The sequence below is a fragment of the Cloeon dipterum genome, chromosome 3, assembly GCF_949628265.1.
Source record: "Cloeon dipterum chromosome 3, ieCloDipt1.1, whole genome shotgun sequence".
In the NCBI taxonomy this organism is placed as follows: Eukaryota; Metazoa; Arthropoda; class Insecta; order Ephemeroptera; family Baetidae; genus Cloeon; species Cloeon dipterum.
The window spans coordinates 9,507,248-9,523,698 of NC_088788.1; the positions used below are offsets into that span (position 1 = coordinate 9,507,248).

At 34.5% G+C, this 16,451-nt stretch overlaps 1 protein-coding gene across 3 annotated transcripts in view; it reads left to right on the forward strand.

Annotated features, from left to right (window-relative positions):
• LOC135939548 (suppressor of lurcher protein 1-like) overlaps positions 1-16,451 on the forward strand; it is a 213,717-nt gene that overhangs the window by 135,348 nt on the left and 61,918 nt on the right. For all 3 annotated transcript variants that reach the window (XM_065484014.1, XM_065484013.1, XM_065484015.1), the window contains exons 6-7: positions 11,850-12,006; positions 15,017-15,076. In XM_065484014.1, the coding sequence (XP_065340086.1) occupies positions 11,850-12,006; positions 15,017-15,076 (217 nt within the window). The remainder of the gene's footprint in view (positions 1-11,849; positions 12,007-15,016; positions 15,077-16,451) is intronic.

The following is a 16,451-nucleotide window of genomic DNA, read 5'->3' on the forward strand; positions in this document are numbered from 1 at the left end:
TTACTATCAATTAATCCCTTTTTATTTTGTTAGCATCCTGCAAATCCAATTACAGAAAAAAAAATAACAAAAGTTCATCCAGGAGTTTGTAGAATTTGATGTTTAGAGATTTGGGCCATTTCACTTAGTCCTTTCACAAGTGGTGCTTTAGCAAATCGGTCAATTTCGCACTGGTGCGTGGTCGTCAGTGAGTGTGTGTGAGTGTGTGTCTGGAAAGGTAAATTCGCTACTCGCGTCGGTCGGTCTCGGAATGAAACGCGCGCGTCCTACGCTATTTGTCTTGGGCCTGGGCGTCGTCGGGCCGGCGATGATGATGATGATGCGGTCACCCGAGGGACTCGACCCGGCCTAAATAATTCCACGGCCCCCTCAATATTTCATGCCGCCCCTGCTTTTCAAATACACAAAACGAGCCGTCTGCGGCTGACTAATGGCATCCAATCCAAGAGCCTGCCCCCGCGCCACCATGGAAATCCCGCTGTGCGCCATTTTTCGCTCGGCTTCCTCTTTTTCCGATCATCCAAACCGACAGTTGTTTTGTAAATAATATGCTTCTTTATTCCGAACAACATAGGGCTCACAAGGGGGATTATTATGTTGTTGAAGATTAGGAACAGTATTGGAATATTATGTAGGTTTAGAAATATTGCAATTAAGACATTTCTCTGTGGTTGAAAGATCTAAGCTGGATCATTATTATTAAAAGTTTTACTTGCTGAATGAACTGCTTTTGCCTAAATTGTATTATCTTACTCTATTTATTTACATCGACAGTCAAAAGATAAATTATTAAGTCCCAAAAGATTTTTTATTGAAACAGTATAAATAAAGTAAATAAATTGTTAGAAGATACAAAAATTATCAAAAAAATAATTTTTTACTGTTTTTAAAAAATATTAATGTTGAAACATAGTTAGTTTTTTAAGTCATTTATTTTTAAATAGTATTTAAAACAATTTATCTTTAATTTTAGCACTAAACTTGGATTATTAAATATTTTAGCAATGTAGACATGGTCAGTCAGTAAATTTTTATAATTTTTGCTTCTCAATATAGTACTAAATGAGAGTCATTTACATAGGTATTGGTAGTATACTCATACTCTTCAGATTGAAATAGTTTAGACGGGCGCTGCACAAAGTACGCTATTTGTATGTGACCGCTATATTTTGACATTTCTTTATCAATATTAATTGCAGCAACGCTGCACATTTTAACGAGAAGTGAAAATAAAAAAAACTAATTTAAAAATTCCTTAGGAGTTTATTTTTTTGCAATGTGACTTCTAAAAAGGATTTAAAACGTCTCAAGTAAACCAGCATTCGTGCTAGTGCAGTGCGCGCCCTTCCCGGTCCGAGAGGAAAGGGATAAAAAGAGTAAAAAAAAGATATTAAATTTTCAGCGAAACAAAAATGTTTATCTCAAAATACTGTATGGGGAAAATTTCAGCAACTATGTAGCGGGGTCTTTTTTATTCGTATTAAACATAAATTGGTTGAAAGGAGCGGTTATTTCCGGCACTTTCCTGAAAAATTAAAATACATAGACAGTTTATTCGTCGATATAATATAGCCCATCCGTATGCCAAACCATATTATGTTTCCGCAATTATTTAGAAATCACGAAATCAGATCCGTTGCTGTGCATTCTGATTGTGAGTGTTTTTATAATGTGAGCTCATAAAAAAAACAATTGAAATAAGATGAACGACAAAAAATGGGATTCATTTAATATTTTTTGTTCGATTGGCTGTAAAATTTTTTTATCCCAGTTCATCAAATTGTTATTTTACATGCTCAGATATCTGAAATTTGAACCCTTATATAAAAGTGCTTTATTAAAACAGTTGTTGTTTTGTACCTGCGGTGTTTACGAAGAGGGTCAAATAATAATTTAATTATTTTACTGTATTTGTTTTATCCAGTGGGGTCCAGATGTACGATAAAATTGGTTCCAAGGGGGCGTCTGAACGTGGGAAATAAAAATATCTCTTTGGATTCCCGTATGAGTTTCAAGAGTTTATTTTTACGATCCAAAAGACACAATTAGTTAAGAGTAATTGCAAATTGTGTCACAATATTGACGAAAACTTGCTTCTTTTTGCGCATTTTCTCGTGACCGTTTTTTCGCGCAATTCACCAGTTGCATAAACCCTAAGTGTTCGAAGCCGACAATAGATGGCGCCACCGTAGACTTTCAATTTTAAGGCACTTCAGACTCAATCTAGCTACGGTGCATTCTTCAATTAATTTGCTAATTTTTGACGTGCTGAAAACCAAAATCGGTTCAGCCAATCGCCGTAGAATCGTAAAAAACTATTTTTTGAAATGAAAAAATCTTTTCCAACGTTTCTACGGCGAATGGCTGAACCGATTTTGGTTTTCAGCACGTCAAAAAAAGCAAATTAATTTAAAAAAGCAAAATAGCTAGTTCAACCCTCAAACCCGCGACCCGCGCAAAGCACTAATTTTCACGCGACCATTTTTTCGCGCCATACTCCACCGGACGCCATATCTGCGCGTCCCACGAATCTGGTCCCCGCTGGTTTTATCAAAATTTTATGGAACTCTTTCAACAAAACTCACAAAGTTCTTTCCATGTAAAGACAAGCGATTTATATTAAAACACAAGAGTTTGATTTTCAAGATGAAGCATGCAACAAAGGGAATACAGCTGTTTGAACAAGTGCCCCAGATCGCGGGTGCATCGAAATTCACCCTATGGAGCGAGGCAAGGGCAGACAAAAGAAAAGCTATTGTTATATATTGGAACAAAATGGAATGCTGGGGGTGTTTAACAGGCTTTGTGTGCGCCACGAGTCTCGCGCGCGCTGCAGCTTTTTGCAACAGATTCCTCCGTGCACACGTAATGGTAAAAAGCGGCGCGGCATCAATATTTGTGCTGCATCATTTATTATGGAGATTAGAGCGCAGTTTTCCGCAAAGCAGTCTCAGTCGGTCTGCTGTCAGTTTTTTATGAATGGAATTTGCATTTTTACTGGCGCGCGCGAGCGCGTGTTTGCCGCGGCTTTGTATAAACGGCTCCGTAACACTACCAGCTGCATGAGAATTTCAAATTTAATTATGGGCAAAAAAACGCCGCTTTTATGCCCGTCGCGTCGTTACTGCTGTTGTTGTTGTTATTATGATTCGAAAATAACCAGCGCCTCTCTTTTTATCCGCGCAATTTTTCAACGCTGCTTATTCCAACAAACAGGTTGACACGCTCAATGAAAGCCGCTATCTATCACCAACACACATTTACCTCCGGCCAGATAATTATTTGAACACGAGACCAAAAAAGCGTGAAATTTACTCACTGACTAAAAACAGTCGCGTTTTGATGCCAGTGCGATGAAAATCAATTTTGGTAACTCCATTCTTTACACATAAAATAATATAATTTTTTTTTTATATTATCAAATGCTAATTATATTTATTCCCAGAGTGATTTTAACACGGCAAAATTTCATTTATTATTATGTCACCGCAAATATGTGACATCTCCATTGAGCAGTAAACTCACAAACAGCAGGATAAGAGGCATTCTGCATTTTTTTTTTATCGCGCAACAGTCTTTATATGGCACTAAAAGAAATATCAAATGCATTTAAAATGGACGTCTTTTAAAATTTCAAACAATAATTGGTTTCTTACAAGGAGAGTCTACTTTCGCACATTTTATGCGTATCAAATACTCTGAATTCATGTAGCCTGTCAAGATTTGAATGAGACATAGTGGTCGAAATTGTTCCATCTGTCAAAATATGATCTTTCAATGAAAAATACACAAAATTACAACATTTTTATTTCAAGTTTGATGAAATTTGGATCATAAAATTAACAACCTTTTTGGAAAAAATTAATAAGAACTTTTTTTAAATTAAACATAAAATCTTTAAAAAAGTATTATTTTAACAGTTTTTTTAAAAACATTTTTTATAAACTGTTTTTTAATTCTTAATTTATATTGTATAAAATTTATATTTTTCTAATATTTGCAATTAAATTAAACTTAAATTTTATGTTTAATATTCTTACCATTGAACAAAAAATATGTATATGTGTTGATATATATGCTACAAAAATATATATACATTCTGAGCAGCTTTGAATTACCAGTAAAAAATTAAAATTTCTTGGTATCTGAATTTTGACTGGATCAGCAACAGTGGTCACAATGTATTATATTAATTATTAAATTAATTTGAAAAATTTACGGAGCCCAAAAGATAACTGTCAATATGTATAAACATTCTTCGTAAAATTTAATTTAAGAGCAAATTTTTTACAATTTAACTAGGAAGTTGATTTTTTCAAGAAACTTGGAGCCTGGGAAAATATAAAGTAATTTTTTAATTATCTTTTAGCATAGTTTAAGTACAGGCAGAAATTATTTTTCATAATATTTTAGCAATTTAAATCTTTTGATTGACATGAAATTTAGTTTTTTAGTTTATCTTAAAGAAAAAAATAATTTCTCCCAAATTGGCAGTGATGTTATCTTTCCGGCAAAATCATCACTCATCACATTAAAATAAATCCGCATTTCTTGCTCCGAATAGGATGAAATTACTGCAAAAAGTGACACACATGTCCAGGGACAAATTGCGGCCCGAGGGAGCGATTATTGTTATTTTCGTTGGCCGCTCGCTCTGTGCTCTGCGTGACGCGCACGGGTAGAAAAATTGCGCTCGTTTTTTGCCTCTTATCAGGGTACTCGGGCGGGAAAAATGGCTGTGCTTGCATCCTTTGATGTGAGAAATGGCGCTGGCCCGAATCTGTGTTCGCCGGCGCGTCTCGTGCAGCAATAAAATGGATTTTGAAGAGCCGTTAATCGAGCCAAATGCTACGCACACATGCTAATAACCGCTCGCTAGCTCGTTTTCGCTGCTGTCAGCGCAAAAATCTTCTCTTTGCACACTCCACTGTATTAAATTCTGCCGCATGCCTGATTTTGGCAAATTTTTATGATTATTAATGCGTAAAAAGTTTAAAAAAAATCGAATATCATTCACAGAAGAGAATTAAAATTGTATTTTTAAGCTTTTCTCTAATTTTTTGCATGAATGCTGTAGATTTTTGAACATGAATTTTATTTTTTGGTCTAAAAATGAGCGCGAGAACGTACTATATTAATTTAATAAAATAGCGTCCAATTTTCCAGAAAATAAATCTTTTGTACATTTTGAACTTTCATTGCGCTCTTTTCTCCCATTTAGGCCTTTGCAATAATTCCATTTCTGTCCTCTCATGTTCCCTGGTTCTCAGTCATTCCCTCTGCGTAGCAGGGTTGCTAAAATAATCAATTTAGGGGCGTTGCGAGATCCCTCAAAGGCTGTTTTTTGCTGTCACCAAGCGTTCAAGCTGGGGCTTTTGATTTCCCGCCGTCGCCCTTTAATTCTCGCCAAATTTTAATTTCCCCCGCGAGTATCAAAGCCAGCGCCGGCGGCCCAGTGAACGATTTAATTAACTTTGCTCGAGCATGATGACAGTGACAGGCAAGAACTTTGATCCAACTATGCAAAAATTGTAATCCATTTTTATTATTTATTTCAATGCATTACAATTTTTCATAAATTGTAAAATATTTTTAAATATTATTAACTTTCTCATAATTTAAACAATTTATTTTTTGATAAATTATATATCCCATCAATTGAGAGTAGAAGCAAACAAGATTAACACTTGATTGTACTTCAAGCTCTGTGTGCTTTAACAAAAAGGTTTTCTTATTATATCCTCTGTCTAAACCAGAATAATTATTTTAAAAAATTCAGCATGATTAAAATTAGTATTGGATAAAATTTTAATTAAAATAACTTCTTTCGTTTGTTCCTTAATTTTGTTTCACATAAATTTACTATACAAATAATTTTACTGTAGTCTGACAAGGAGGTAGAATCGTCACAACTTTTTATTCCTTTGGAATCGGAGGAAAAGTAGCGAGGATATGGAGAAAATAAAATGCACATGGTGCCGTTGCGGCCCTAAAACAAAAGGAGGCAGTAAGAATATCTGCTGGGATGTTATCGCCCGACCAAAATCAAATTTGCGTCAGCCCTCCAAACAGCTGACAGCGAGTGCGTCAAAGAGGAAAAGTAAATTTCAACGCCCGCGTTGTTGTTCCTCCAACGTGTTTAACAGTTTGTCCGCCGGGAATCCACTAAAAGGGCCTCTTTTTCCTTAAGTTTCTTCAAATAGAGTCTGAATAAAATGTTCTTTATTTCGCGCAGCGTAAATCCAATTCACTCCACGTACTCGTCCCACGCTTTTTCTAAGGGTCTGTAAATTTCTTTTTTGTCACTCGCGCGTCACGCATGCACGAAGGTAGCAGAATTATTGCCTCGCCCTTACACGGGTGGCAATAAATTCGCCAAATTGGATGTTGCGAAAAAGCTGTGGCGGTGGGGAAAGACTTCCTAATGCACTGAATATCAAGTCTTCGCGCTTTCTGCAGCCAGCGCGTGCACTGCCAAATTTAATAAGAGGGACCAAAAGCTTTTTATAAACACACCACCCAGACTCTGTAATTTCGGCCCAGAGCTCGGCTCATAAACGGCGTAAGCTCGGGCATAATTCGCACTGGCCCCAGTCCAAACCTGGTGCAGAATTATTTTGAGTAAATTTCTCAAACAGTGCGCACGCAGAGTATTCTTATTTATTAAAAAAAACGCAAATAAAACTAATTTAAAGAAGGGCATCTCAGTTAAAAGTAAAATAACTTTTAACTGATGGTTTTAGTTGCTTTTCTCTCAGATCATTGCGGTGTTTAAGTCGTTAATCCTCCAATTCAGAGGGAAAATGTGATTCTTTTAATTCTCTGGCTGGAATGATATCCTAATGAGCAAAAATCACGTATTAAATACTTTTCGGCATAATTAACAAAAAATGGCACATCTCATGCTTCATGATTTCCACAAAACAAAATTTTTCCGTTTATTTTATTTACATTTTTTGGGGTAATATTTGATAATTGATGACTTTTTTAGATGCGTAAATAATGCCTGAAAATGTTCCTTTATTTTTAATGAACTACATATTCTCTAAAACGTTTCATGAACGGAACACCTAATTTCCTCACCCCTTGCTGTGTGTTGTTTGGAATTGGCTTCATGAAATCAACCAGATTTGGTCTGTTTGAGACAGTTCAAAACTTTTTTAATTGATTTATAGAAATTTAAATCTGCAGAAAACCAGTGGAAAAGTCTGGGAAGAGATGAAGTACTTTTTTGAAACAGATTGTTCCCAAATAAAATTTGGGTGAAACTCACGTAAATAGCAAAATTTAAAATCATGATATATTTTAGTTTTCAAAATTATTTTTAATATTTGTATACTTAGTGCAAAATGTATTATTTCGTTTCTTGCAAAAAAACAAATTGCCTGCGTGGTTTAATGCAAGAACCAAAAATTATAAATAAGTATCCACTTTTAATTATGAAAGCAAAGCTAAAGAATTATATATTCATTTCTTAGATTGGGAAATTCTGGAAGCTTAAAATTATGTAATTAATCTAGAACAACTTAATAATTGAATATTATTTTAATACATTAATATCGAAATCCCTTCATATAGCATGAACAAAAATCAAATAATTATTTTCCATTACCTAAAAACAAACTATATCGAGTCGTAAGTAACAATGTAAAAAGCAATTTTTCTCCATCGCTTCAAAAATAAGATGAATCAAAGTTCACGTAAGTTCAGATTCCATGTTTTGTATTTATTTTGTTTAAACGATTTTAGATTCAAATTTTTGGTTTATTACGGATCAGCAGGGCAACTGTGCCCCATACATCCACATCCAGAACTTAACATTTACATTCTGGTCCGTTAGCTTGGTCAGCAAGAACAGACAAAAAAAAAAACGAAACAGCACAATATCCGCTCAGATTGGAGCAAAGAATACAAGCCAGAAGAGCCGTAGTAGCTATCTCTCTCTTTCTCTCCATTATTCGCTTTTGATCCGCGATAGCCGATGTATTGATTCGGTACGTGCGCCGATTTATTTATCGGCCGGTCGGCCCACCGCTCGCTCGCTCGCTCGCTTGCAGCAGAAACAATTTCTTTCATTCTGCGCCCTTGCTCATTTCCCTCTCTACCCTTTTTCCCTGCCACCGCAATTCATCGAGGATTTATGATGGCCTCGCGATAAATACCAAACTTGCACGTGCGGTTGCGATGAGACTCGCTCAGCTAACGATACGCCACGGGGTCTGGGGACAAGGACAAATCAAAAATTGTCATTAAATAGTTTTTTTCTCACAAAATTTAAAAACAAGTATATTTATTTATCAGTAAATATTTTTGAAAGAAAATTTAAATTATACAATTTTTCATGCAATTAAATATTTATTTTTTATGTATTTAAATGTATAATGGCATATTTTTTGTAATTAACAAATTAAAGTAGAAAACGGTACACAAAATATCATATAAAAATATATAAAATTGTTATAAATAAATTGATGAAATGTCATTTAATAATTATTAACTAAGTTATAAATTAACCTTCCAAAAATTCTCTCCAATAGGTCTACTTAAATTCCATTTGAAACTTACTTTTACATTTCAAGCTCTGAAATTATGTCATAATTTATTTTAGAATATGCCCGCTGAAATAATAAAATCTCATTTTTCACGGCCCTTGAGGTGCATGTTAGGGTTGCAGTGGCGGGCAGAAAATTATATAGACGATTTGGAGAGTAGCAAACAGCATAGCGAGTGCAAGTAGCGCGTGTTTAATTGTTACTGCGAGCGCGGCTTAATTGGATTTAAGTGTGTCTCTGCTCTGCGCGCGCTTTGCCAACGTAGTGAATTTGCAAATTAAGTGCAGCTTTGCTGCTCACCGCACGACTGCATGTGTGCCTCTTTGCTAATTTGACTTATTACGACCAACATCACAAGAGTACACAGACCTTGCTGGCTGCACGCAACCTCCAGGGTCTGCCTGCGAGCAGTTTCCAGCACTAATTAACTACCATGGCATGCAGAGGAAGCTTAAAACTCTGACAATTTATAAAATGCACTTTCCTTTAGCAAGCCGCAAATAATAAAAAAGCCAAAATATGCTTTCCATCATGAAAACTAATTTTGAACCCAAAATAAACTGTATTTCTGCTCCAAATATTTTTTGTTGGATAATCCTGGAAAAATAAATTCCAAATGTATGAAATTCGCACCTGAATTGATTTTTCCCGCTTACCAATTATTTGTAATTAATTATGGTGGTTTGGAATTTAATAAAATTTGGACTTGTAATTTACAGAGGCGTTTGTGTAAGTCATTAAAAAACGGCAAATGGTCATCTCAGCATACAAAACTATCGAATGAAGCGAAAAACTATCCAATTTTCGGATTAAAATGTGATCTCCCCTTGTAAACAATTTAAAGAGGAATGATACTGGAAAAGCCTGGAAAATGCTTGTTGCCAATGCATAAACCTCATCCCTTAGGATTCAGTTAAAGCCTAAATTGACCTAAGGAGCGCTGTAATTTTTTGAGAAAATTGGCTGAAAAGTTACCGTGCTTTTCAAATGGTAATGGCTGTCTCCTTACTTGAAATCCGATTTAATTTCAAAACCAAGAGTTTCCCCAATAAGTGGCATACACCGTTGAACAGATCTCGACGAGAGGAATCGCAATATGCCAAGAAAATATGTTCGAGCGCTGTAAATTTTGGAGAAAATTGGCAAAATTTGAATTTTTATTATAGAAAGGTCATTTTATTATTATTGCAAATTGTTGAACAAATTGTTTATCGATCAATTGTTTAAGGCATCCAACAATTTAAATGATTTTCATTTGTTGGCCAGTATCATTCCACTTTAAAAGTTGTTTTATTTTGTCAAATTACATACTACAGTTTTCATTAAATTTCATGTTTATAGTGCAACAGTCATCTCTCATTTAATAAATAATCTAGTAGAGAAACTTTTTTAATTAAAAAGCTTATTGCAACAACTGAAAGAATTATATTCCTATCCATAAATGTACCTATTGATCGGCTGGTGGAGCGGAGAGTGGATTTCTAAGCACTCGTGTGAATTCCGCGCAGATTTATTATTCGAAAATTAATCCTTGCGGCGTAAGCGCCTTAACCAACCTTTTGTTCGACGTTTTAACGCGACAATTGCGCTAAACACAATGCGCAAAGTCCGATGGTAGTTTCATTGTTTAATCTGCTTATCGAAATGTCCCGCCGACCCACCAACCTCCCTTGCGCGTTTTGAACGTGGTCCGGCCTTTTTTGTGGCTTCACGAGCCGTATTTTGCCGCAGTACCTACTTTTGTGCAATTAAAGTAATCTAAAAATTTAATATTCTGGTTTTAAAGGCACCCTAAATTTAAAGATTAATACTATTTTTTGGAGATAAATGGATTAAATCAATATTATTGGTTGTCTAGCATTTATAATTTTAAATGGCGTCAATTAATCAATTCAAAATTAAAATCCCTTTTTAAATTTTGATAAATTGTCCTAATAATTTTTAATTGAGTGGGGGAAAGGGGTTATGACGTTAAGTTTATTTTTATTAAAAACTCGGTTAATATTTGATTTGAATGTAGGGTTTCCATTTCTTGGTCACAGTAGCATTAAAATATTCTTAAATTTTTCTTAGAGACCACCTTAACGATAAAATTTTGACAGAATTTTGAGGATAAAAACAGCTGTTGAAATTTGAAATTTGTGAAATATTCATTTTAAATTTTCTTGAAATATAAATAAAAAATTTCCTGGTTTCCGTTTATATTTTAGAGATAAAATAGAATCAAAGATTTGCACGCTAATCAAGTGGCGAGCACTGAAATCAAGATTTAATTCACCAGAAAGCAAATTTAGCTCATAATTCGCACTTCACAGTGGATAGATCGCGACGAGAAAGGATCGGAAACAAGCAAAGAAATCACTGGAAAGTCGTTTAATTTGTCGATAAATTTTGGCAAAACCGGAAATTTCACAGATACACGGTCCTGATTTCATTATTGCTCCTTATAGAGATAAATTGTTGCTAAATTTCACAAACAATAAACTCAATGAACTACTCGCTTTAGTCAACAATGAAAAATGTACTTAATTGTTGGTCTGTAGGCCCTACTTTAAAATCAAAAGCAATTTCTACTTTTGGTTGAATCACAAAATGGCGATCAAAGTTCATCATTAGGGCGCTCAAACTTCGTACAGGTTTTTGCCGGTGTTTAAATGCAATCCATGCGTTTAAACATAATAAAATATTACTGTTCCTATCCACAATTGTTTGTGAACATTTGAAAGCAGAAAAACAGGTGAATTAAAAGGTGTCGCAGTAAAGGGCAAAAGTGCGTGGGCTTAGAGCGGTGTGTATTTATCCTCGCAGCTTTTTGGGCAAAAAAATGGAGCGAGAACGGGCGCGTTCGCTGAATATTTTATTGCACACCTCTGCGGGCCGACACGGGCCGCGCGGTGAGAAAAAGGCTTTTTGCTCTCTCACTTGACAACACAAGAGACGACGCGACCTTTTCTCCCTCTGCAACATTCAAATGCGTGTTTTTGTCTCGACGGACACCAGCCTTTCTCTGCCGGGCGAATCGCACTTACGCCCTAAAGAACAAAAACAATCTCTAATTCCAACCCTTCACGAAGGAAAATTGAAATTTCATTTTACGTCTTCTGGTGGTTGGCTTTTGTTTACACAAAAAGCGCTGCTCCGAATCAATTACGTCTTGGGAGAAGTGCGGAAAGGCGGAAATGAAATCGGCTGCCAAGAATATGAGAATAATTATTGCGGCTCGCCTTTCTTCCCTCCCTTGTCTCGTTTTCGCCGGGAGCTGTGTTATTAATTATTTGTTGCTTGGTCGCGTTCCAGGACTGTTTCTGACTGACGGCCAGAAGGTTGCCGGCACGCACTGCGACTACCTCTTCGCCAGCTCCAACTTCTCGCTGTCCAAGGGAAAGTTCTTCTCGCCCAGGTTCCCATCCAACTATCCGCCAGGTGTCTCGTGCAACTACAGATTCGCCGGCAGGTAAAAAATAACAATACATTTCCCATTTTTCAACCCCTCGAATTTACGATTGAATCTATTATTTAAACAAAAATATTTTTCCGCAAAAAAATAATATTCTAAGTCTTAATTTCATAAATGATAAACAAAGTTGATACAATATAATGTGTGCTAATAATTATTTAGAATATTTTAATTAATAGACCATACAATGTTGAAACGAGGACTTAAGGCAACATGAATTTTTAAATTTTTATCTATTTTTAACATTTCGTGCGTTTAAAAATTTATTGAATTTCATGCAACCAAAAACGTTTTTAAGTCTTATAAAACAATAAAATTACAAAGAATAACTTGGTATCAAGTCTCAGAAATTAAAAATTTAATTTGAAAAACATAAATTAATATTTTATAATGCGCTTATTTGTTGCAATATTAAATTTAAATGCTCAAATTTATCCGATTTGCTGTATGTAGATTTTCAGTAATTTGATGTTGCTTCAAGCTTCTTTCTACATAGAACTTGATGGGAAAGGTGGCTAAGAAATCAATAATATAAGAACACAATATTTCATTTAAAAATCGAAAAACTCTTTGGCACTTTAAACTGCAAGGTTCGTACAATTATCCGTCTGGTTTCTCCATCGGCTATAGTTTTTTTTTTATCTAGAAAAATATTTTTTCAGACAATACGTATGTTTTTATAAAATCCAATGACAAAATACCGAAAGCATTTTGGTTAAAATATCAGAAGAAAAAACCTTTCCAAGTTGACCGCACATTCCATTTATAGAATAACAATTCTTCACTTTGATCGTCGGAATAATAATTGCGATGGTTAAATTTTAAAATGAAATTTCTCGCAATAGTCTACTTAAATTTTGCAGAAAAACTATCTTGAGCTTTTGAAAACGTGATTTACATCTGAAATGCTCTAATGTTCTTAAATTTGAATGAGGTATGTAAAAAAAATAATGTGCAGACGTCAGTTTAAGATATTCTGGAGATGCCCAGTGATAATTTTGCACTTTGGGTTTCTAATACAAAGCAAAAGAAACTTAAATTACGAAGAGAGGGTTAGCTTTCCAAGGATTTTAGTTGGAGAAACCTTGTTATCAAGGGAAGTAGCAAAACCTACAATTAATACACACGTAATTTTAGATGTAAATAAGTTACTGATGCATAACGCGTAATATTAATAATTAATTAATATCATGTTTTTGTTCTCTATCTGATAAAAAGCTTATGTTTCGATAATTATCATTAAAAAAATATATAACAACTTAATAAAAAAATATTTTGTATTTTTAATAATTTTTCATGTCTAAAAATTATATTTAATAAAAATAAAAGAATTCAATATAAAAAATAAATATATTTGTAACACATTAATTGTTTATTAAACAACAATTTTATATTTAATAAAAAGTAACATGGAACGAATCTGCAAATTACAATTAATTTTATTTTACAAATAATGACACAAAAAATGTTGCCTCGGCAATAATATTGAAATCAAAGAAGCAAAGAGAAAACTTGTTATCAAGTTTTCCAACAGTCACATAGTGTTATTTTCTTCATTTTAGACGTTTCAAAACCAATTTTACAAAAGAGCCGAGATTTCCGGAAAAACACCTACCAGTTGGCAATTTTAAGCCCTTTTGCCAAACTGCATTTAAAAGAAGGATCCAGAATCGCAAATAAAAATCCTACTATACAATCTCACTTCTCCCGTTAAAAAATAAAAAACGCATACATTTAAACAATCCTAATTACTCGTATTAGCTTTTAATTGCAGACAAAAATCATGATTTATTTAATTTTAATGTGTCTAATTCGAGTATGATTAAAACCTGTCACGTCATTCCATTGAAACTGGTTCAAGCAGCTGCGATTCATTCCATTGTGACCATAATAGCGCTGCTGTGTGCACAATCCGTAATTTTGTTTGCTTCATTGCGACGAGGATAATTGAAATGCGTGTATAGCAGGCCGCTGTGTGTACCTAGGAGCTTATGGTGCGCGATCACAATAATCTCTTCAGTTTGTGTGCAAATGGCCTGTTGCGGTTGGATTCGCGCGTTGTAATTGAATTTCCATGAAAACAGAGTGCACACGCGAATTCAGTTCAGGTCTCCGAAGGCTTGGACGTTCGTTTCAATGGCAGCCGTTTTGTTTGCGAACAGATTTTTGGCATGTTTTATCGATTAATCTTTCCCTTCTCGCTAATGACGGTAATCTGGCCGAAAATGTGAAGTTGTTGGGAACGGGACCGGGGATCAGTTGCTCTTCCACTTTATTAGCCAGCGGAAAATTAAGCGGATTCCTTTCCGGCTTTAATTACAGAGCTTTTTTGCTCTCGTTCGCGGGAATATTCGCATTATATATTGCAAAAATCAATATTTTTTGCAGGGGAAGTAAGTGGCTAAAATTGCAATGTTTTATAAAATAGATTTTCTTAAATAATACAACGTTTCATTATGAACTTAATAACTATTGTCGATGAAGTTTCTGTGGTGATACTTGTGAAGAATATCATACTTAAAAGTTTACAGCAAGAATAATGACTTTGAGTTGAGAGAAGTAAAAAATTTTTCAATGGACTATACCCAATTCTAGATTTGGTTAATTAATATTAGCAAATTGCGTGTAATATATTTATAATTATTTTAATATTTTTCTTATTTATCTCATAGAACGCTTCAGTTTTGATAAATTATCGTTAAAAACGCAGAACAATTAACTTAATAAAAAAATATTAATTTTATTGTAATTAATTTTTATTAATTCAATTTAATAATTAAAAAAATAACGAAATGAAAATATATAATTATATATTACTACTCACATTTTTAATTTTACATAGAACAATTTATATATAATAAAATTTAAGTAACATTTCATGGAAAATTTTATTTTAAAAATTATGATATTGAAAAATTTGGCATGCCAAAAAATGAAATCTAAGCAGCAAAGACGAGTTCTCTATAAATAGACGAATAATTATACTGATTCAAACCTTAATTTACAGGTCGCAAGAGCGGGTGCGCGTCGTGTTCGAAGAGCTTAACTTGCAGAAAAGCGACGTGAGGTGAGTAAATCTGCGACCCCTCAGTGTAATAAGCCGCTTACCTCACACTAATATCACAGACGAGTGAAAGACGAGATCCCCTTTTATGAAAAAGCGACACATTGAAATCGACGATATTATAGATACAAAAAAAAATAAATCACGATTTCTTCGAGAAGGAAAAGAGGTTGTGCTGAAAGTAACAGGAAAATAATAGACAACTGGAGGTATTGGTTCGTGGGTGGGCACGATTCGCGATCGACTGTTGGAGAAGTGAATAGATTGACTGATGGCATGCATAAAACATGAAATCATGCAGCAAGTGTGCGGGTGAAAAGTTGGAACGAGGCCTGTCACGTGCCGAGCGTCTCTCTCAACGACTTTTAATCTTGCACGGATGAGCCGGAAAAAAACGCGCCAGACTTGTTTGTCTTCTAATCTTTCAGACATCTCTCTCTCTCTCTGTGAACAGAGATGAAAAAATGTGTGCACACCAACAACTTATTTGTGCGAAGGTGAAAAAGAAAAATGCTCTTCTTGCTGTTGGAGAAGGAAAAGTTAGTGACTTTTGGTACACATTTTTCTTTTCATTAAAATATGAAAATAGGCAGGCTTTTCCTTATATTTCAACACAAAACAAAATTAATCAATTTCTTGAAAGTTTTTAGTATGGATCTTAACAGGACAACAATGAAGGGCTATTTGCATTGTTGGCTTTAAGAAGCAGTTCATGTATGTATCTCTTTTAATTTAAACAGCCCGTCGATAGAAATTCAATTCATCAAATCTGGACTGAGAAAAAATATTTAACTTCGCAAATTTGATTAAATTTAAATAAAAAAAATGGTGTTTAATGGCGTTTAAGCATGTTTTAAATTCCTCTTGTCCCAATCTATTCGCGATTTATTTTCCATTTGGTGAAAAAAATCACGACAGTGCTCATCATTTGATTAAGTTTCAAATTTCATGCTATTTTATCATCAGAAAGTTGAGTGGTACTCTTGGCAAAATTAACCCTTTCCCAACTGTTATAGATAATGTGTTATTAAAAAGATTTTTTCGTAATAGGACAAATCCACTTACAAAAAACACAGTCCTGCTTAATGTGAGTGATGATCTCTACAGTTAGTGATCTCAGCCAGCCACGCTGCACCACGCCAGCCGGTTAATTTTGGGTCACATGGTCAGTTTCCGAGACTATGACTAACAATAAGCTGCACGAGCCACCGGCCAAAAGTCAAAAAATAAAATCAAAAGTGCTACGATGATATAAATTGATCTCCGGCCCTTTTGGCCACTAATCACTGAGCATTGTCAAACTTCACTTTTAAAATTACGCGGATGAATCCTCTATCTCTACTGGATTTTTTTGTTCAAATATCGTAAAAAAGGGAAA